The sequence below is a fragment of the Hyaloscypha bicolor genome (assembly GCF_002865645.1).
Source record: "Hyaloscypha bicolor E unplaced genomic scaffold K444scaffold_57, whole genome shotgun sequence".
Lineage (NCBI taxonomy): Eukaryota > Fungi > Ascomycota > Leotiomycetes > Helotiales > Hyaloscyphaceae > Hyaloscypha > Hyaloscypha bicolor.
Window position 1 is genome coordinate 399702 of NW_020194559.1, and position 24088 is coordinate 423789.

General features: G+C 28.2%; 2 protein-coding genes across 2 annotated transcripts; one reads left to right on the forward strand and one right to left on the reverse strand.

Moving 5' to 3' along the window:
- Window positions 1-1255: 1255 nt before the first annotated feature.
- Window positions 1256-4015, reverse strand: K444DRAFT_560290 (uncharacterized protein). The gene is made up of 6 exons (XM_024876894.1): window positions 3818-4015; window positions 3669-3723; window positions 2314-3604; window positions 2156-2262; window positions 1797-2098; window positions 1256-1728 (listed from the first exon to the last, which is right to left on the reverse strand). Exons 1-6 carry the CDS (start codon window positions 3903-3905, stop codon window positions 1373-1375), a joined length of 2199 nt encoding a protein of 732 aa, XP_024737821.1. The 5' UTR covers window positions 3906-4015; the 3' UTR covers window positions 1256-1372.
- A 1438-nt stretch (window positions 4016-5453) lies between these two features.
- Window positions 5454-7577, forward strand: K444DRAFT_588331 (vanillyl alcohol oxidase; the record flags this gene model as incomplete). The annotated part of the gene is made up of 6 exons (XM_024878051.1): window positions 5454-5875; window positions 5926-6185; window positions 6233-6462; window positions 6511-6609; window positions 6663-7140; window positions 7194-7577. The coding sequence occupies 6 exons, from the start codon at window positions 5454-5456 to the stop codon at window positions 7511-7513; spliced, it is 1809 nt and encodes a 602-aa protein (XP_024737822.1). The 3' UTR covers window positions 7514-7577.
- Between the last annotated feature and the right edge of the window lie 16511 nt (window positions 7578-24088).

The following is a 24088-nucleotide window of genomic DNA, read 5'->3' on the forward strand; positions in this document are numbered from 1 at the left end:
AATATTTAAAATTATATTTTAAAGTTTATTAAAGTATTTATATAAATATAAATACTTTATATTATTATTATTTTATATTATAATCTTTATATAAATAAAAGAAATAAGAAATAATCTAGATATTAAATACTTTTAATAAGAGAAAAAGAAGTAAAATAATTATATAATATTATAATATACTAGACCAAAAGACTATAATATTTACTATAGATAAATATGTCTAATTATAGTTAAATAGCTAAACTATAATTACGTGATTTTATATATATAATAAATATTATAAATAATTTTTTTAAAAAAAGTTATAACTATTATAAAACCGGGTCTCTGGGTTTAGAAAGCAGGTAGAGCGGCTCTTAATCCGAGAATTCTAAACTAAGAAGGAAAGCTCTGAATATAGGAGCTTTAGTATTCTAAATACTAGCCAGCCGTATACGTTATCGCGATCACGTGACGCTAAATTTACTAGTAAAGCAGTAGAGCGCAATAATAACTTTTAGAATATAGCAAGCTATATTTTATAAAAAATCACGTTATTTTAGTAATTTTGGGGTTTTAATTATATAATAAAAGTTAAAGCCTTTATTATATAACTTAAAGAAATTATATAATAAAAGTTAAAGACTTTATTATATAACTTAAAGAAATTATATAAGAAAGCTAGCTCTTTTTATAATTTTAAATAAATAATCGTTTTTTATATTATTTAATTAAGCTTTTTATAATTATATATTATTTATATTTTATTATATATATTTTTATTTATATAATTTTATTTTATATTCTAGTATATTTTATATAATAGTACTAGCTAGAGGCTAAAAAGAAATAGCTATTATATAACTAGTTTTACCTAGCTAGCTAATATTTTAGTAGTTTTAGCTAGTATTTCCTTTCTTTTATTTCTCTCTTTAGCTTAATATTTTTAATATATAAAATTCTTGAATCTTTAAACTCTAGCTATTGCCTTGATTCTACTATTATACTTTATATAAGTTTTTATCTTATTATAATTTTTTTCTATTATAGCTTTCTTTTTTAAAGCCTTTTATAAGACTTTATTAATTAAGTTAAATTAATTTCTTATAAGAGCCTTAATTAATAAGATTTTTAATATAATAAATAATTATAAAAATTCGAAAATATATATTTTACTTATAACTTTTAAAAAAAACTATAATTTAAGAAAGCTTTATATATAATTAAAAATATATTTTTCAAATACTCTTAAAAGAGAATTACTTGTATAACCTGTGCCGAAACTAGAACTTACTAAAGCCCATAAGTAAATTCGAGCGCGATATTAACTAATATTGATTTGATGCCGGACAACCAACATACAATGATATAGGATGCAGCATAGCTTCTCCACCTATTTACTAGTGACGGTCAAACTGAGCATGAGGTCCGTCACCACGGTCATGCTAGTATCATCTAAGCGACCTGAGGCAGACTCCGCTAGCGGAGTCTGCTCATTCGCATTGGCATGTATTGCTTCGCTCGGTGTCTCCAACTTGTCAAGACGGGCAATGATAAGCCAAGCAAACTCCTGTGCTTGACCAATGAAGCCCGTATCCTGCCACGACTCGCGCTCCACTGTGTTATCGACGCTGTCACTTCTCATGGGCCAGAGAGCTTGCCACCTCGCCAATGCGCTACGGACAGGCAACAAGCTCGTCGGCAAACAGGTGAATAGGCTTCGTTGTTGGAATACTATAGTGTGTAGCCCTGTAATCTATTAGCGGGGATTTTGGTACCGTTGTGACTTTGAGAAGATTGGGAAAATGGGTGCCTACCTGCGACTAGAGTGAAGAGACTTAATATGCTCAGATGTGCAAATCTAGAAGAGTGCTCGTCGTAAGTGTCGCGCATCAAAATACTGATTGCTTCTCCTTGAAGCAATGGCATTGAGCCCGGAATTGCGAAATGTTGGGAGATGTTGGTGTGCCAGCGTACATAGCAGTCTTTAGCATTGTCTGCCTGAAAGCAAGGTTCTGGAGTCGGCATCTCGAGATTCATCTCGTGAAGGACCATCCTGGGCGGGGTATTGTTGAATATCACAAAAGCTGTGTCTAGTAGGAATACATATGTGAAAGTCCTAAGTGGCTGGTAGTCAGCATCGTAATGCAGGTATCATGGAGTCCCTATAGTTTACCGAATCACTTCTTCACGCTCAATAAAATTCTGCCATGAAAAACTGCATTCGTCGACAAAGTCAAGAGGATAGTGATTCGAGGTTGCCAGACCGATCTCTCGTACAGCCTGTACCAAATGACGTTAAAATTGCAGATGGTTGAGGGTAAGGTTGCTCACCGATACGACAGCAGCAAAATGATGATGCCTCACCCGCCGCTTCATAGTGTCATTCCCTTCCCAGTTTAGTAAAATACAGGTAATATATGCTGCTTGTATAATTCTCAAAGGCGGAATATCGGTATCGGAGGCTGCCCTTTCAACTGGCTCTGCCGATAGGAGAGCAGATGAGAAGACAATCTCTTCTCCAAATTCCAGCCACTCCTTTGCCAAGCCTACCTCTTCATCTTTCGGGGACATACAGGCGCCTATAATAGCCATGGGAACCAGAAGCATTACCGGGGCGCAGACGACATCGAAGGCTGGTTTGTGTAAAATGGGACAGTGGGGATACCATTCATCCCAGAAGAGGTGAGTGAACTTTCTCAGATTCTCAGGGCAGAAGAATTGTAAACAACGCTCGTCGGTGCGCTCGGTATCATCCACGGATTGGAGGGCAATTTTCGATGACCTTATCCGTGAGGTACGGAAGCTGTCCCAAATAGCTTTCGTCTGAACGAACAGAGGGTCATCGAAGCTTTCGATCAGTCTTACCACACTCACTCTGTGCTGATCGTGATGCGACGACATTCCGCTTGAACCAGACGTCCTGAGATTGCCGCAGGATTCCTGTATTCCAGCTAACACAGCTTCAGAGGAAATACCATGGTGGTGAGATGGTTGATGGAAAGCGTGATCCGTGGTAATTGGTGGTAAACGGCAGCGTTTGTAATTGAACACCGACTTTAGACCCGACTGGTGTGTAAAGTTCAGCAGAAAGTCAAACGATGGCTTGAACTTTTTATTGTTGCCTTCTGAAGTAGATGGTGGGCTGTAAGAGGGCTCGAATTGACCATAGCCCGAGCCTTGTCCTACATTTTGGCTGTGAACCTCGTTATGAATAGAAGAATCCTCTGATACCTGCAATGGAAATTCGGCGTTCCAGTCCAAGTCTAGCCAATCCGGGTCCGTCGAATGTTGCAAAGAAAACGGTATGGAGAGGTTGAGATTGTCTGCAAAGTCATAGTTGGCCTCCAAGTCAGGAACAGACTCATCCTCCTCGCCAAAGCCCCGCGTAGTTTCCAGTGTTGTAAGTGGTGTCCGGTTCGAAGCAGACGATTGCCGCTTGTAGGTACATGAACAACTTTTGGTCGCGCAGTTTGAGCAGGGGAATTTTCGATCACATCGTTTCTTCGTGTGGGCGCATTGATCGCAGGACGTGGCTTTCTTCCCCACTGGAAGTGGTTCAGGCATCGCCACATCCCGATTAATGCGCAAGCTGCACCCTCGCAGATGCTTTCGTAGCACATCACTAACAGGACAAGAGTCAGAACAATTCCAAAGCAATCTGTTATGACGACGTGTCTCCTACTTACCGACGCTTGAAGCCAGAATGGCAAGCTTGGCATTTGAATGGCCGTGACGACGAATCTGTCGGAATTCACGATGTCAGCACTGGCGCACTCCCCTACTTAGGCAAACGAGTTTTCATCAATGATAACAATCGACAAGGCAAAAGACGTACGACATGCAAGATGTCGCCGGAGATGCTCGGAGCGTCGAAACGATGCATAACAGGTGGGGCAGATGAAGGATTCGATATCGTCGGACATATCGTACTCTATTCTGGTCTGCTCTACTCGATGGATGGAGGGATGGATGGATGGAGGAAGGAATTGGACAGGGCGGAAATTGAGCGGGGAAGCTCCCCAAGGCCCCACCCAGCCTACCTGCCCAGCTCAAGAGACTCAGGTTCAGGTTCAGATGCAAATGCAGCAGTCTAGATTTAGCGCGCTAAAATGATTGATCATCGATGGCTGCCGGATGTTGAAGTGTGTAATGGCTGGAAGAGAGTGAGTTGAGTGGTCATCAGGGCTTTCTGATCGGTTCAGACGTGGTTGCTCGCGGAGCCTCGAGCTGGCCATGTCCCCACGTCCAGGTAGAAGGACAGCACAAGAATAACCCAGGGACACAGCAACCAGCGGGGCCCCAGATCGGCCCAAGCGTGCGGGGTATGCGGCAGGACCAGGGACCCGGACAATTTTCCCGAGGCTCCTGCTTGCGGCTGTTGCCCACCCACAGCGCATGAGGTTGCAGCTTAGCGGCGGCACACCCCCACCCGTGGGATCCAAGGCCTACCTACTGGCCACAATCAGTGCCGGCCTTGAATACCGACACTCGAAGCGTGCAAGGCGGTACGGGAAGACATGCGATCGACCAGGTGTCAGTATCCCATCTTGGAGAAACGTGTAATTGTTGCTTACTTCTCGTCGCTGGTAACACCTCTACCCCTTCTTGACTATCAAAGCTACTGAACATAGTTCCAGATGGACATAAAATGCCACTTATCTATTTCTTTTACTCTTACCTTAAGCGCACCTTCGAAAGTTTTGCAAAATGGAGCTTGTTACAAGTTTGCATTAACTCGAGTGGAGTTTTACGAATTCGTTTATGAGACTCGGCAAATGATGTGCCCCCATTTCGCTCGCGTGTTATTGCAAATTGAAAATAAACAAAATATATGCTACTCCTGAAACGAAGCCTAACAGATATGCCCTCGTAACATACGGAAAAATAAATGCTTCCCCAGCCACTCGGGGCCAGGCTATGGGGTAAATTGCGGAAATCGATTCCCCTCACAAACAGGCCCAGAAAGAAAAAGTAAACACCCGGGGGCTGAGGTTTTGTTTACCAGCCAGTAACAATAAGTCATGCAACCCTTTACTAAGTAGCCAAGTTATTATCGGTTCGCAGTTTACTCTTAACCATCCAATTCAGACATGGCGTCGCTCTTTTGCATAGCTTCTCTTCGTGGTGGGTGAATGCCGACATGGCCATGACAATGGCGGGGTATTCTGTTTTGGGTTTCAATAGAATCTGCCAAGATGCATAGAGATACCCCGCACTGAGCTAGGTCTGCCCGCATCAGAAGCCTAGAAATAGTGTTCAGCTCTCCCAGAGCTCCAAGTTCAAATTTGGTCAAAGCCACCGGCGGTCACCGAACTCATTATTCAAAATATACGTCTCGTCCAACCTCTTCATCGTCTTCCTAGAGCACCATTTAATACTCTCCACCACTCATCCGTTTTAGCACTCGTCAATTCAGACGGCGCATCATTTCCCATAATCTCGAAAGTGGTTGAATACCCCCAATTCTCATCATGCCTGCGACATTGAAGAGCGGGTATGCCGCCAGCGACCCCAATGCAGATGGTCCTACTGCTAAGCCATCCTCCAGCAAGAAAATTCCAAACCTACCAACTCAGCCTAAGGGATCGCAACATTCCGGCGGCCCCCTCACCCTGCCCCCAGGATTTACTTCGGAGGTATACGATGAGTTCATAGCCGCTGCGCGGCAGATACTTGGGGAGCAAAATGTGACTGTGATTACGGATGTTGCACAGCTGAGTCTTGAACACTATACAGATCCCTCGAAGGTACATGATATGCACAACGTGGTTGAAAAGACATATTTTGTAGCATCGGCTGTTTTGTGTCCCCGAGATGTAAAGGACGTTCAAGACATCATGAAGCTGTGTAACCAGTTCGAAATGCCTGTTTGGCCATTCTCTATTGGGCGGAAGTAAGTATCGCTTTGCGAGTGTTTTTATTCTTGGCTCTGATATCTTGCAGTACTGGATACGGTGGCGCTGCACCTCGGGTGCCTGGAAGTGTCGCCCTTGACCTTGGAAAAAATATGAACAAGATTCTGGAAGTCAACGTCGAAGGCGCTTTCGCACTCGTTGAACCTGGCGTTACATTCTTTGACTTGCACGAATACTTGGTTAAGAACAACCTGCGTGATCAACTTTGGATTGATGTCCCAGATATTGGCGGTGGATCGATCATTGGAAATGCTGTTGAGCGTGGGGTTGGGTATACACCATACGGAGGTAAGATACTCAACATCTGTGAGAAGATCGAAATCTGATAAAACAAGATCACTGGATGATGCACTGCGGTATGGAAGTCGTTTTGCCCAGCGGAGAACTTATCCGTACAGGCATGGGTGCACTTCCGGATCCATCACGTCCACACCCTGACGGGCTCAGGCCTGATCAAGTTCCCGGAAATCGAGCGTGGCAACTATTTAACTATGGCTTTGGACCCTATAATGATGGGATATTCTCCCAAAGCAATTTGGGTATAGTCACGAAAATGGGAATTTGGGTCAGTTGAACTCCGATCTTTTGTTGGTCCTATTTTTAATTTGAGTAGCTCATGCCAAATCCCGGAGGTTACCAAGCATATCTCATCACACTTCCCAGAGACGAAGATCTCCACACAGCACTCGATATTATTCGACCTCTACGTCTAGTGAGTTCCATAACCCTTCAACCACAGTGAATATCTCCTAATGCCTCTACTAGCAAATGGTCCTTCAAAACGTGCCAACGCTTCGTCACATTTTGCTTGATGCAGCTGTGAGCGGAAATAAAAAGTCATACACTCAGAAGGACGAACCGCTAGACGACGAAGAACTGGATGCCATAGCCAAAAAGTTGAAACTTGGTCGATGGAATTTCTATGGTGCTGTCTATGGACCGGAGCCCGTACGAAAGGTATTGTGGAGCGTCATCAAAGAAGCCTTCTCGAAAATTGAGGGAGCACAATTCATTCTTCCCGAAGAGACCAAAGACCACCCAGTACTTCAAACTCGAAGCGGTACCTTGCAAGGAATTCCTTCTCTCGATGAGCTGGCTTGGGTCAACTGGCTCCCCAATGGTGCGCACTTATTCTTCTCTCCAATTGCCAAGATTACAGGCGATGACGGTATGCTCCAATACTCGATGACAAAAAAGCGGTGCAAAGAAGCTGGGGTTGATTTCATCGGGACTTTCACAATTGGTAAACAGCTCTTCATCCACAGGTGCATCCCAATGTACTGACTGAAGGAATAGGTATGCGCGAGATGCACCACATTGTCTGTATAGTCTTCGACCGCTACAACAAGGAGAAACGCGACCGAGCTCATTGGCTGATTCGAACATTGATTCAAGACGCCGCAGAGCACGGCTGGGGTGAGTACCGGACACATCTTGCCCTCATGGATCAGATTGCAGATACATACTCTTTCAATGACAATGCTCAGAGAAAGTTGAATGAGACTATGAAGAATGCTCTTGATCCCAAAGGAATCTTGGCCCCGGGTAAGAACGGTGTGTGGCCCTCGAATTATGACCGGGAGGCTTGGAGGATTCCAGGTCCGGACTCTCTGTGATGCATCTTTTTGAACTTCTGTTAATAAGTGTTTCAATGGATACTCTAAAATATTGTCAATAGCCAATGCATATCTTATTGTAACACACATTACTTCGGCGATTCTTCTGCTGATCTGTGCTGCCGGTACTCTCCCAAATCTTGAAAAGTAGGGGGGTCGGGGTTCGGCTATTGTCATAAACTCACTGTGTACCAAAAGATATTCTCACAGCAAGTGAGATTTAGTCCTTCGTGAGTCGTGTTCTGTAATTCTAACAAACGAGAAGTTAATATCTTACCTACGATCTGAATGCTGCAGCTATTGAGTAATAAATTTTGTAAGATAAGAGGGTCCCAATAGCTGTTACATATCGGGAACTCACCCCACCCTACTTTAGAATCACGGCACCGTCGCCTACTCGTCGATGGAGAAGACCGGACGTTTCTTCGCTCATGGGTCACGTACTCATCTGAGTTTTATCCTCTCGAGTCCCCATTGAGGGTATATCCGCCAACTTGCAGTTATCCGACAATATGCAGTTTATGGGTAGTGTACATTCTCAACGAAGTCAAGCGTTGCAACCTAAAAGCACAGCATTTCCCGTAAGAGAATTCCAACCTTCATACTTCCTCCTAAGCCAGCCTCAGCAAAATGAATTGTGTTGTATTCAGTCTCTGATTTATTCGGATGCTTTTAATCTGCTGAAAAATGCTCGCCACCGACCCCTTGTCACTTATTGGCGTGATCGTCAACCGCTGCAGAGCTCTCCCGGGGCCACAAACAATGTTTTGACAGTTATTGATGAAGTCAAGAATCTGCATCCATCGATTCAGAGTTTTGAGGAGGAAGTCAAATCACTTCGCCGCCCACTCGATGCCATTAGCGGCGGCCTTGCCAGTCTTTCCCCTGCCGATGCGACAGCAAAGATTGAAGAAATTTGGAGGCTTATAGCCAGCAGCGCACAAATCGATCCATGATTGCGGCTTAGCTATCCACCAACTCTATGATTGCCTGAAAGAATTCAAAAAAGAGAGCTCTGATTTTCACAGCAGAATTTGAAGACAATAAAGTTCAGTCTACGGGAACGATAGCTCCAAGTGCTAAGGACCCGAATTCAGATTCACAATACATCGTTGCAATTGGTTCTGCAGACGATATCAGTGTACTTGGGCCTATTCATTTTATTTGATCAGCTGCTAACGACGTTTCAGTCATCTCTGCTCTCTGTCTCCTTTGATGACCAAACATGACTTGGGTGAGAAGATTGATACTGGTGCGCAATATTTCGCAACACAAAGTCTCACAAACTCCAAACCTAGTGTAGATAATCCAGGAGATGCCAGGTTTGGTAAGCCGCCCAAAACGTACCACGATTTTAGAATAATTTGAAAAAGATGCTCAGACGAGATAGCACTTCATTAAGTAATTAGCAAAGAATATATTATAAACGAATTTAATTATTCTTTCTTATTTATAAATAGAATATTATTAAGAACTATATAAAGCATAAATATATATCTTATATATATTAATTAAATACTCGATAGTTAGAATAAGGCGCATTACCTTTTAATATCTCTCTTCTAGTATTTATTTTCTAGTATTCCTCTTCTAATATCTTTATTTAATATTCTTACTCGATCTCTTTTCTTTTAATATCTCTTCCTTAAAACATAATATATTACCTCCTAGAATTTTTATTATAATACAATAACCGTTTATATTTTAAATAATTTTTATTAACTTATTAATAACTTATTAATAACTCTTATTATAATATAATATTAGAAGTAAAAGAATTAAATATAAATTAAAAACTATTTAGAGACAATAATGTATTAAACTAAAGGAAATATTATATATTTGCTTGTAATATAATAAGGAAAGAAATTTTAGTATATTAGAATAAGAGGCATTTAAATATATTTAAAATACTAATATAATAAAAGCTTTATTAAATATTAATATAAAATTTATTTATTAAATAAAGTAAATATTTCTTTTAAATATTATAAACTAATAAAAGTCTTATAATTATAGCTAGTATTAAAATTAATAAATAAGTAATAATACTTTTATAAAGAAAATATATTATATATATATATATATATATATATATATATATATTATATAAGGCTATTAAGGTTTATAGCTATTTAAAAATAATAAGAAGCAAGAAAGATATTAGATTAAGCTATAATATATATATAATATATATAATTAAGTTATAAGTTATTAAATATATAATTAATTATAATTTGTAATAAATTATATACTTTAAAATTTATAAAATAAGAAGTTATAATACGCGAAATCTTATTTTAAATCTTATTTATTATAATTAAGAAAGAATTAATAAGAATTAAAGATATATAAATAAAGAGCTTATTATTAACTTTATTTTAATAATTTACTTATTAATATTAGTATATTATACTTATATTTTAATTTACTAAATCTTGCTTTTTAATTACTTTATTTATTTGTTTTAATTCGTTTTTATAATATATATAAGGTTATATATAACTAAATTACATATAATAAATCGCGAGTATTATAAGTATTAAATAAGGAAATTAGTAACTCTTATATATTATTATTATATTACTATTTATATTATAAGCTTTAGGCTTATAAATTTCTAATTATATATATATATATATATATATTATCGGGACTTCTTATTTAAAGAAAGCTTTTCTGAATCTTATAAAAGAAATAAAAATTAATTTTATATTAAATTAAATTTTATAGTTTTATAACTTATTACTTACTAATAAATACCTTATAAACTAATTTTTTTACTCTTAAAATAAGTAATTTAATAAGTAATTATATCTCGAAATTTGTGAAATATATAATTTCTAATTAAATTTATTCTTATAAAAGAAGTTAACTAAATTAATAATAATAATAATAATAATAATAATAATAATAATAATAATAATAATAATAATAATAATAATAATAATAATAATAATAATAATAATAATATAATAATAATAATAATAATAATAATAATAATAATAATAATAATAATAATAATAATAATAATAATAATAATAATAATAATAATAATAATAATAATTCTAGTAATAATAAAGATATTATAATTAATACCTAAATTATTATTATTTAAGTTATAAAATAAAGCTTATATACTAAAATTAAAACTCTTTAATAAAAGCAAGAATTAGTAAATGTAATTAATTAATATATTTTATAATTAAAGTAATATAAAAATATTTTTAAAAAATATTTTTAAAAAATTATATTTTATAAAGGTTTTATTTATAAGTTTATTTCGTTTTCCTTAATAATTCCTATAAAAAAAACTTCCTAAAATAAGATTAAAACTCATTCTTTTCTCTAATATAATAAACTTTAAAGGTAGTTTTAATATTATTTATTAAAAGCTATTATATAATATCTTAAAAATATATTTAAATTAAAAGAAATCTTTTAAGATTTAAATACTTAACTTATATTATAAAAAGTTTTTTTTTAAAGAATAATAAGCTTTTATATTTTCCTAATAAGTAGTTTTTAAATCCTAACTTTAAACTTATAATATATACTTTTTTAAAATTAATTTTTAGAAATAAAGCTTATTAATATATAAGATTTATTAAAAGTAATTTAAGAATTATTTAGCTAATATATTTTAAGGATCTTAAACTTATTAATAAGATACTTTTAAAAAACTTCAAGATCTTTAATAAAAGAATAATAAGATAATTATTGAATTATATATTTAAATAATTAGTTTCGAAATTAATTAAAATTTATGCCTTAAAGAAATTAAGCTTAAACTTTTAATATTACTTCATTTAATTTTAAAACTTATTAAATACTTTTATTTTCTTAGGAAATAAAATAATATTTGTTTTTAAATAACTTAAAAAAGCTTAAAAAGCAAAATATATTACTTATTTTAAATTAAGAAAAATAAAAACAAAGAAGTTTAGTAAAAGTAACTTTATTTTTAAGAACTTTAATTTAGCAAATTCTAATTTATAAGGCTATTAAAAAAAAAGAACAAGTTTTAAAAAATATATAAGAATTTCTTAAATAATATTTTAGCTCTTTCTAAAACTTATTATAATATTAGTTCTAATTTAAATATAATTTATTAGACTTATAATTAGAAAAGAATTACTTTTTAAAAAATATAAAGTATTTTAAGTATAATAAATAAGCTTAGCAAAACTCTAATAAGGCTAAAACTATAAAGAATTAAAGTATTTATAAAAGCAAGTTTATGCCATTATTATAAAGATATATTTTAAAGAAGTTTCTTTAAAGAAATAAGGAAAATAAAAAACCAAATATTAAATATTAATAATTTTAATTATAATAAAAAAGATATATTACTTTAAATATTTATTTAGGTAAGATTATATAATTAAAAATAAGTACTGTGGTACGGCAAGCCGTACTCTATGAAAATCGCTTTGTTTTTGGCAGTTTTGAGGTTCAGGTCACATGGCAAAGGCTGGGGCCTTTCGCACGTGACTTGCGGGAATCACATAAGAAAGCTGGCTTTTCTGTAGTTCTAGAGAATAATCCCTCCTTTATATTCAATTAATTGGGCTTTTGTACATTATATACTATTTATGCTTTACTATTTATGCCTTTATTCCTGTTGTTTTATAGTCAAGTTATATTTTATATTCTAATATACTTTATATGAGTTTTTGTCTTATTATAGTTTCCCTCCTATAATACCTTAGAAATATATATTAAATTTAATAATACTAAGTTAAATTATAACTTTTTTAATAATAATTAAGTTTAAAGCTAAAGCTTTATTACTTTAACTAAATATAATTAAGAATTTATAACTTTTTATAAAAATAAATTTAAGATTTATTATAAATAATTATAGTAAAATATAGTTTTTAAAGCTTTAGTTTTATAAATATAAGAATATTAGCTCTTATAATTTTATTTTTAATATAGAATTTTATAAAGTAATTATTATATAATATATAAATTATATTAAAAAATAATAAATATATATATTTATATAATTTAATAATATTAAGATTCTTATATTAAGAGAATTTAGTAAAGAGATTAATTTATACTTTAAGCTAATATCTTAAGTTTTATTTTTAATTAAAAGCAAATATAATTATTTCAAATAATAAACTTTATATATTTATAATTATTAAATAATTTTAATAATAATAGATAAAGGTTTTTAATATAATAAATTAATAAATATAAAGACTTCTTAAAGGTTTTTAATTTTAATAATTCTTTAAAACCTTCTAATTTTAATAATATTTAATACTTTATTAATATAAACTTTTATATAATTTATTAAAAACCTAATTAAAAGTATTATATTTATATTTATTATAATAAAATATTATTATTATATTATAATAATAATATATAAATAAATAAAAAAAGAAAGAAAATATAATACAAATAATTAGAGCTTAAATATAAGAATTATAATTATATTATAATAAGGTTTTTATTTTATTTTATAATTATTATTATATATTTTTTTTCTTAGTATTAGTTTACTAGTAATATATGGCACTATTATATAAGTCGTGGAATACTATTTGTATATAATTAGTAAAATTATTATTATTCAGAAGTAAGGATTATAGTATTATAGTATTAATATGCGATCCCTAAATCTGCTAAGCCTAAAAGAGTCTAGTCTACTAGTCGAGTTACTAATGGGATACGAGGTCACATAACTATATCCCGTATCCCATATCCCATTACTCATGTCCCATTACCCATATCCTATTACCCATGTCCTATTACCCATATCCCGTATCTCATATCCCGTAACTACGCACGTAACTCCCAAAGAAATAGCTATACTAATACTGGAAACTCTCTAAAAACGCGAAAAACAATATCTCTCTCTAATTACATACAAATTCCCTAATCCGGCCTAGTACCAGATTTCCCAAATACTTTATATATCCATATTACTTCCGAGGTTTTAATTATATACCAAAGGCTATGGCCTTTTATATATAACTTCTCCTCCTATAATATCCTTCTATTCCATATATCTATTTCCCGCCCTATTCGCACTTGACCTATTTCTCTATATCTAATTATATAGTATTCATATTAATTAGGTACTTGAGGGCATTTATTAGCTTTAATTTCGTTATGAAATTGGCAGGATTCAATTCTCTCTTAATTTATTTAATTTCTATAATCTCTTATTATTTATATACCTAGTAAAGGCATATTATATTAATTATTAGATGCTTTTCTTAAGTAATTCCCAATTTAACGAGGCATTTATATAACGACTTCAAATCTATATAGACTACTAGTAATAGTTCTATTTCTAGTACTTTATTAATTATAGATTTGACTAAAGTACTTATATTAAAGCCATAAGCCATACTATAGAGTTCTAAAGCTAGAATACTTCTAGTAACTCTCTTGTATTTAGTAGAGAACTAGTAAATAATATTAGTATATCTAGTTCTATTTACTAGAACTATAATATATCTAATTTAGGAGAAGAGATCTCTATTATTTATAAATAAAGCATTCGTAAAAACAATTAAATATAAGGACTTCTTTACTAGCTTTACGAATCTTAGTTCTCTAGTAGTATTCTTAATTTGCTATTAAATACGCTTATTAAGTATTTTTATATTAGTTTCCGAGAGTTTAATAGCTTAAGTAATAATTAATAGGTTATATAAAGCTTCTGGTTAATAGACTAATACAATATATACTCCTCTAGTATATTAGGTAATATATTAGTCCTTAATAGAGAGATCTTAACAAATAGTACTCTTACTACTTATAGTAGTAATATTTTTTATAGAAATAGTTCGGAGGTTTTTATATTAGTATTCCTATATAAGAGTAATTCCAGTAGTATTTGTATAGATAATATCTCTATTAAACTTGAGATTATAGTTAATAGTAAGGCATTTATACTTCTTGGCCAAGAACTTAGTCTCTTAGAGCTTTAGTTACTTTATCTTTGCAAAATTATTATTTCTAATAAACAGGGTATTATTAGTTTAAAGGCTAATAATTCTAAAGAATTACTTACTATAGAGAAGGCAAGGATTATAAGTTAACTATTTTATAGAAAGCTTATTAATATAGTAGGAATAATAAGTCTTAAACTAGTAGTTCCCAGCTTCCGGTATACTATATAGTGGTTTTATAACCTTTAGAACCGAATTATTATTTAGATTTAGCTTTCTAGCAAGCTTGCAAGGTGAGTTAATATAAAAATTACGGTTAAGTAAGGTTATTAATTAGATATAAGCTTGTAAGATATTATATAAATATAGCTCTATAATATCTATTATTATAGTAGTAATACTAAGAATAATTCTCTGGCTAATATATTAAATAGTAGGTAATTATATTAATATTATATGTTTTTTACTATTATTATAAACCTGGATAACTAGTCTCGACTTCTTAAATTCTTTTTCTATATTCTTATTCTTAATCTTATTAATAAACCGGAAGTTAAAGATATATATTTTCTTTAGTATCTGAGATCTAGAAGTAACCTTAAATATACTCTTTTCTAGAAGGCTAGTAACTTTAACTTAATAGGAGTTCTTATACAGGTTATTATCTTATAGGAATATTATAATATCCGGGTTCTTATAAGAGTATTCTCTATTATATTTTAGTAAAATAGCAGGAATAATAGGAGAAATCATACCTGTATTATTTTTAGTCTTATTATAAAGTTTAGAAACAGGTTCAGGTTCGGGGCTATTAGTAATAACCTTAATATTTCCTATATAAAAGGGCTTTATAGAGGTTAAGTAAAAAGTAATATTGCTATATAATAGAACTAGTATATAGTTTTCCCTATTAATGGCTACTAGCTTATATAGCCTATTCTAATTACTAGGTTAACTAGTATTTCCTTTATACTATATAAGAATATTTGAATTTAAGGAAAGTTTATAGATATTAGTAATACTAGAACTATTTCGGGTATTTAGGGTATTTATAATCTGGTATCTAGCTTAAAGCTTTTGAATTTCTACTATTACTTTCTTGAGTACTACTAATTACTATAATATAGTTAGTAATAGAATATTATATTCGGTTATTTGGGGTAAAGTACTATAAACCAAAAGGGTTAGAATAATATTATTAGGTCTAGTAGAATTATTAATAGCCTTAAAAGCCATTTAAAATATAGTATTCTTATTAATTCTATTAATTTTAACTATAATAATAAGATAAATATATTAAATCGGGCTATAGTAATATTCTATAATTCTAACGGAACTATAAGCTTCTATAAAAACGATTTTAATCTTAGTTCCTATAGTATTTATAAGCTAAATAAACTTCTTACTAGTAAACTACTTTCTAGTATCTATTATAATCTAATTAGAAGAGCCTAAATAGATATTAATCTAATACTACTTTAGGGTATTCCAAGTATATAATATACTAATATTTTAAAGCTATTAGCCGGCTTAATATCTAGTATCTTTATTAATAATATAAAGTATAGGCTTACCGGAAATATAGAAAATATTAATAATAATAGAATAGTTAAAGCTAATATTATTTCTTAGATTAAACTTAAATTATTCCGGTAATTATTCGAATTTCTGGTATTACTTATAGTACTTTATAAAATACTTAAGGGCTTCTATATTAATATTATAGCCTACTTATTCTAGTATGTTTTAAAGCTTACTAATAAATAAATAACTAAAACGGTAGTATAGATATTATAATTTAATTTCTATAAGAAAGCAGAAGTTATAAGTAAAGAATTCGGAAATAAAGCTTTATAGAATAGTATTCCAAAGCAGGAAAGAGTATCCAAAATATTATACTATAGGTATAAAGCATTTGTTAAAAATAACGAGATAATTAGTAAGATTATTAAAATAGATTCCTAGCTTATTTATATTAGCCAAGCTAAGTAAAAATAGAGTCTTTATAGGTATAATATGGAATTATACTTGCCTAATTAGTATTTTTATTATTATAGATCTAATAGAGAATATAGATCTAATACTAAACTAGATATTAACTTGACCTTTAATAGTTTCATTAAGTTAGATACTACTATTAGTTTACTATAAAGCTTGGAATTAGTTAGAACTAGTAATTAAGAATCTAGAGGCTCTAGTATTAATTATAATTCTATAAAAGTAATAAGTATTATATCTTAATATATTATTAATTATAAATATCTGGGTATTTTCTATTTATTTAATAGACTTCAAGATATAGTTTTCGCCTATTATCTAATATATAAGAAAAAGAGAAATAAGATTATTTATAAGGGTATTAGTTATAGAAATAGCAGGAATAGGGGCTATAAAAGCAGCTAGGAAGCTCTTAACGGAAATAAAATAGGAATTAGAGTAATATTTCTTTTCTTTATTTATTTCCGCTAGTAAGGTTTCAAAAGCATTACTTACTAGTTTATCCTTACTACTCTTATTATCCTCTTCTTTTTCGAATTCGGTAATATACTATATATAAGTACTACTAAAGCATTTATTAAAGTTATAAGTATTTCGGAATCTAAATTAGTAAATATTTCTATCTTTAAATCGAGCCTTTTTAGTCTCTTATTTCTCTAGTATATGCTTTTATAAATAGTATTCGGGTCTCTTATATATAAAACATGACTTCGGAGTATAATTATTATAGTTATAGAGCTTGAAATAATTATTACGGATTCCGAAGTTATGGCTAGGTCTATATTAATAATTTCCGGATAAGTAGTAGTTTAGAGAGTTTTGAGAATAGTATTATTAATTAGTAAAGAGGATCTTGGTATTAATTTATTATTTCTTCTTATAGGTAATAATAAATAATTAGAGCTTATTAATAAGTTAGCCGAAATTAGGAAGAGAATCCGAGACTATATATTAGTATACTAGTATGCCTTAATAAGAGGTAATAATCTTATTATATAAGAATTCGGTATTTTATAGGGCAGGTACTAGTCTATATTACAATTTATATAGGTTATTAATTAGTAACTAGACAAGTTCAAATATTGTCTTTTTGGGGTATTAAGCTATTATAGTTATTATTATAATAGCATTTTACTTATCTAAGTTTTAATATTAGAAACTAGGGCCTTTAAAGAAGCTGCGAATATTTATATAGGCCTCTTTATATATATATTAAGAGAGCTAGTTATTATAAAAGTAATCTTATACTAGTACTTTTAATATAGTAGGAAAAGCTCTTACTAATACCTCTTATAGAAGCTCTATATATTAGTAAATATTAAGGAAAATAGTAAGTTTTTAGTTAAAACTACTATTAGTTTTATTATACTTCTATATCTTAATATATATCTTTATTACTTCTCTAATTAGCTTTATAGTAAGAGGGCTAGCTAAAGAGCTATTTAAAAATAGTAAAAATAATAGAAGTAGTAGAAATCCGTTACTACTAGCTCTCTATAGTCCGGTACTAGCAGGAGCAATTATAGGTAATAAAGGAGTATAAGTAATAATCGGTTTAGTTTATTAATTTCTTATAATACTATTATTAAGGGATATATATAATAAGGTAATAGGGCCCGTATTAAGGTCTAGTCTAGTAGTAATAATATTAGCTATAGTTTAGGTATATTACTCTTCTTCCTAAATAGTATTAACTAAGAACTATATAATAGCAAGTCTCTTATTATTTTATTTAATATAAATGCTACTATATTATAAAATAGCTCATAATTTATATAATATATATTAATCTAGATAATTAAATACTTTGAGGTCAAAATTACTAAAATTCTTCTTAAATAATTCCCAGAGATTATTATTAGTTAACTTCTCTACCTTATACTAGAATAATCTAGTATTAAGGTAGTCTAGGACTTCCTTATTACTATAGGTAATTAGGTTAATACTGCCTTTCTACTTCTTTACCTATATGTATTTATCCTATAGTTCTACTATACCAAATCCCTAGGGTCAAGCTCTTCTTAATATATATGTGATTCATGGCAAGAGAGGTTTAAAGATAAAATAGTTTATAGTAAGTTTATAGAAAGGGTTTAATAGTAAAGGTATCTAAATACCTGGTTTAGATACTAGATATCTAGTTCAGATACCAGATACCTGATTCAGATACCAGATATCCTAGATACCTAGGGATATTATAGGTATTAAAGTAAATATTTTGCCCTTAAATATTTCGTCTGTAATAAGAAATTTAGGAAGTGAAATATCACGATTTCAGAAGGGTCTAAAGCTCAAAGAACTCGATTTAATAGTAAAATTAAAGTAGTAGTTAAAGAGCTTTAAGGGTATATATAGAATATATATTCCGGAGAGAGTATCCTGTAAATATGGGTATTATATAAGTAGAAAAAATAGATTTCAAGAAGGTAGTCTTAGGGCCAAAAGAAGTTAGTTTTAAAGAATAGTAGATAGTTAAATAGCTAACCGCTTATTAATTAGTAAGAACTAGAGTCTTTTCCCTTAGGCTACCGGATGCTTTATAAAGTTAACGAGTAATTCCCCCCTTTAATAGAGTAGTTATTAGTCCTTAATAAGAGCTAGCTATTTTCTTCCTTAGGCTACCAGATACTTTATAGAGTTAATAGGTAATTTCTTCCTTTAATATAGACTAGTTCAATTTTGCTATAGGCTACCGGATATTTCTTTAGCTCAAAAGATTCTATTTTCTAATCTATATATATAAACTAATTAGTATTAGTTTACTAGTAATATATAGTACCGTTATATAAGTTATAGAATACTATTTATATATAGTTAGTAAAGTTATTATTATTTAGAAGTAAGAATTATAGTATTATAGTATTAATATGCGATCCCTAAATCTGCTAAGCCTAAAGGGATCTAGTCTACTAGTCGAGTTACTAATAGGACGCAAGGTTATATAACCATATCCCGTATCCCATATCCTATTACTTATATCCTATTACCCATATCCTATTACCTATATCCTATTACCCATGTCCCGTATCCCGTGTCCCGTGACTACGCACGTGACTCCCAAAGGAACAGCTATACTAATACTTAGATATACTAGTACTAGTTTACGGAATTATATAAGACTACCGTTTATATATATAATTAGTTTTTCTAATATATTAATTTTTAAAGTTCCTTATTTTTAACTATTTATATTATTTTATTACTAGTATTAAAAGTCTTAAGATTATTACTTTTATTTATTTAATTTTCTATTCTTTTTATCTTCTTTTATATATTTAATACTTATATATAATCTAAAATTCATATAATAATTAAATTTCTATTATATTAGTAATTCAGAAAAGATTTAAATTATAATAGCTAATATCTTTAAATTATATAAATATTTTTTAGATTTTAAGAATATATTTGCTTTTAGTTATATTTATATATTTTAGCTTTAATTATATAAGTTTTCTAAATTTAAAATACTAGCCTACTAGCTATTAATCTTATTTATTTATAATTATAAAAACACGTTTCTTTATATTTATTTTATAAATAAAGTTATTTATAAAACCATTTCTTTTCTTATATTTTTTAATTACTAATCTTTTATTATACTTATTTATAATATATATATATAATTATTAGAAAATATAGAGATTTCTTTATATTAGTCTTTTTTACTAGAAAGTTAATATAGAGTTAGCTTATATTAAAATTATAGCTTTGGAAATTATTATAAAATTAGAACTTATTATTCTTTTTTGTAATATTATTAATTTTAATTATTTAAGCTACCGAGATTACCTCATTTTTAATTAGAGAATTATATTTATTATTATTATTATTATTTACTTTCTTTATTATATAAGTTCTTGCCTATAATCTAAATTTTATTATAATTAATTTCTTTAGTTCTATTTCTAATACCGAAATAAATACTATTACTTATTTTTAGAATAATTATAATTCGGCCTTATTTATAATACTAGTAAATCTCTTTATTAATAAAACTTAAACTATATATCTTATATAAGTAATACTATTTATTATTACTTCTAAAATGCCCTATTTTTAAGAATTTAATATTACTAAATTCTTAAACTAATATAAAAGCTCGTATTAAAACTATTATATTATTAGTTTTATTATAATTTTTTGCCTATTTTAATATTATTATATAATATATTTATATAATATTAGAATGGATTTTAAATAATTGAATTATTTTTAAAATTATTTTATATTAGAAATATAAAAAAAAGAATATTTATTAAATATAATATAGAATTTAATATCTTTTATATAATAAATTTCAAGGCTTTTATCTTAATAGCTATAAAGTATTATAAGTTAAATTAAGGTAATAAGAAAATAATTTATTATTAAAACTATTTTTACTTTTATAATATTTTTATTAATAGCCTTTAAGCTTAAATAATTATAAAAACAAATCTTATTTACCTTATTTCATTTATATAAAGCCAGACTATTACTAGCTATTTATTAGTATATAGCCTATAAATACAAAAGTTCTTATATTAGATATAGCTAGATTTATTTAAATTATATAAATATTAGTATTATCTTTTAGTAATATTTAAGACTTCTCTTTAAATAATAATATATTTAATTCGAATATATAAATAATATCTACTAAATTTGCTTTTCTAAATATAGCTTAATTTCTTTAGTTTTATTTACTTCTTTTCTAGTAAAAACTATTAAGATTTATTAGAACTAATACCGGATATTATTTCTTATATTTCTTTTCTCTTTATAAATTAATCTAATATATGAAAATACTAGTTCTTTATATAGCAAGAATTATATATTTTAATTAAGCAAGTTAGATTTATATTAGTTTTATAAATTCGAGAGATATAATATTTTAATTTGCTTCTGAAATTAATAAAATATAATAACTTAAGTTATATTCTTAATATATAAATTAAAATACCTATTCTAATTCAGAAATCAAGATTTTTTTTCTTTTTAGTTATAAAAAAATATAATTTATATATGAATTTTAATAATAAAATAATAAAATAAGAGATTTTATTTGAATTAATAATAAAAACAAATAAATAATAATTAATACTTCTAGGGTAAAAAAATAAAAAAAATAAGCTATATAAAAAACCAAAAAATAATTATAATTAATACCGGATATTAAAGAATTATTAAAAGAAAGAAACTAATATTACTATTATATAATATTTTAGAAATAGAAAATAAATACTTATTATAGCTATAAATAAAAATAAGAAATAACTTAATAAAATAATCTTATATTAAATTAATTATAGTTTATTTTTATATATTTAATTTCTTTATAAGCCTAATTATAATAATATATATATATAGGACATATTTTAGTATATTATATTTATTAAATCTTCTAAAAATACTTTAAATTATAGCTTCTATTTCTTTATTCGATTTTAATTATTAAAAGGGCTTTAAAACTCCTATAAAAGATAAAATATAATAATTAATTAGATTCTAGTATATAAGATATTTAAGCAAAAATACCTAAATTAAATAAATAAATTTAAAAAGCTTAGTAATATATAAATTAATATAATTATTAAGTATTATTCCGAGAATTATAACAGGTATTATTTAGATTATAATTATTTAGTTCTAGAATTTAATCTTAAGATTACTACCTTTATTTTTTAATAAAGACTTTACTAATACGAGTATTATTAATATATAGCTTACTAAAAGCCTTATCTTATTACTATATAAGTTATTAGCCGACTTCTTTAAGTAATTATATATATATTCTAATATAAGAAATAGCTTAAAGTTTTATAATTAGATAAGGATATATTTTTAGTTAGAAAGAAAATAGTAAAATATGAAATAATAAGAAATAAGAATAAAAGAATCCACTTTTTATATATATAATACTGGTTTTACTAGGGCTATATAATACCTATAAATATATAAAAAGTAATTAAATATAGCTATAAAAGTTTCTTACTATTTATTTATAGTTCTAATAAAAAAGAAACCTTTATATAAAAGAATTACCTTATTTAGATCCTTAAGATATATCTTATTTCTATTTTAGAAGCTTTTATAACTATAACTTATTTTCTTTATTCTATTACCGAGCTCTTATTTATAGAAGATAATAACTTAGCTTATAGCTATAAGTTAATAACTAACTACTATTAAAGGTTTTATATAAAATAAGATATTATTTTAATATTATACTTTTTTACGAGCCCTAATATAAACCCAATTAAGAAGTATTAGAAGAGAATTAAGTAAGCTTTTTACTACTACTAAAAGTAGTTATAAACTAAGGCAGAAATAGAAGAAATAATATAAGAGAAATGAAATAGAATATTTCAAATATAAATTAATAAGTTAATTTTAAAGTAAAAGTATTAGATTCAAGTATTTATAAAGTATTATAAGTAATTAACTTCTAATTAAATACTGCTTTAATATTTAATTTTAATAGAATTAATAATTTTGAATTCTATATATATATATAGACTATTATAATTAGGCTTATTAAGAAATTTTACTATTAAGCTTATAGCTTTATTTATAGCCCTTATAAGCCTATAAACTAAAGTTTATATTTTTAATAATATTTTCAGGTATTATAAAACTAAAGTCACCTAATTTACTTTATAGTTTCTTAATAACTATAGATTGAAACTTTATATAATTCAAGTATATATAATAAAATAAGCTAGAATAAATTTAAGAAGCCTTAATAACTAATTTTAAATATAAAGAAAAAGCATTTAAAATAATTATAGGGCTTATTTATTAGTAAAAGGCTCTAAAAATATAAACTTTAGTTTATAGACTCGTTATTTGCCTTTTATTTAATTCTTGCCTAAGGATCTAATATCTAGTAAACGAATTTTGGAATAAGGCTAAGCTAGGGCTATTATTAAATAAAATTCTTAATTAGAAAATAAAAGAAATTATAACTCGAAAGCTTTTATTAAATTTTTTAGCTTTTCTAAAATTGGTTTTCTAGAGCCTTTAATATAATTTATTAGAATTCGGTTCTAATATTACTATTATTTCTTATAATTTAGAAAAAAGTAAAAAGAACTTATATTATATAATATTTATATTTAAGCTTAATGTATATTTTAATAAAGTTATTTAAATTAAGGCTATAATTAATACTAATACTAAAATTAATATTATAACTTAAAGCCTTATAAATAATTATAGTTTTATAATTATAAGAAATTCTTATTTAATTTTAGTTTCTTATAATAAGAAATATTACTTTTTAAAGAATTTTATAAGAATATTTAAATTAAAATTAAAGATATATTATTATATATTTAGATCTTTTTTATTAAAAAAGCTAATTATTAACTTATTTTTAAATAATTTTTTATTTTATAAACTAATTTTATTATTAAATATATCTAGTTAGAAGTTATTTATATAATTATTTTTAATACTAGAAAAAATAAATCTTTTATAAGCCGAGTTATAAAAGTATTTGATTTGCGAAACCGGATTTAAGAAAATATCTTTTCTTTAAATAATTAAAGAATTCTAAAGAAAATATTAGAATTAGAAAAAAAGAGCTTTCGGGAAATATTTTTATTTCTTTTTTAAAAATTTGAAAAAAAATTATAAATTTATTTAATTTAGAGCCTTTAATAAATACTTC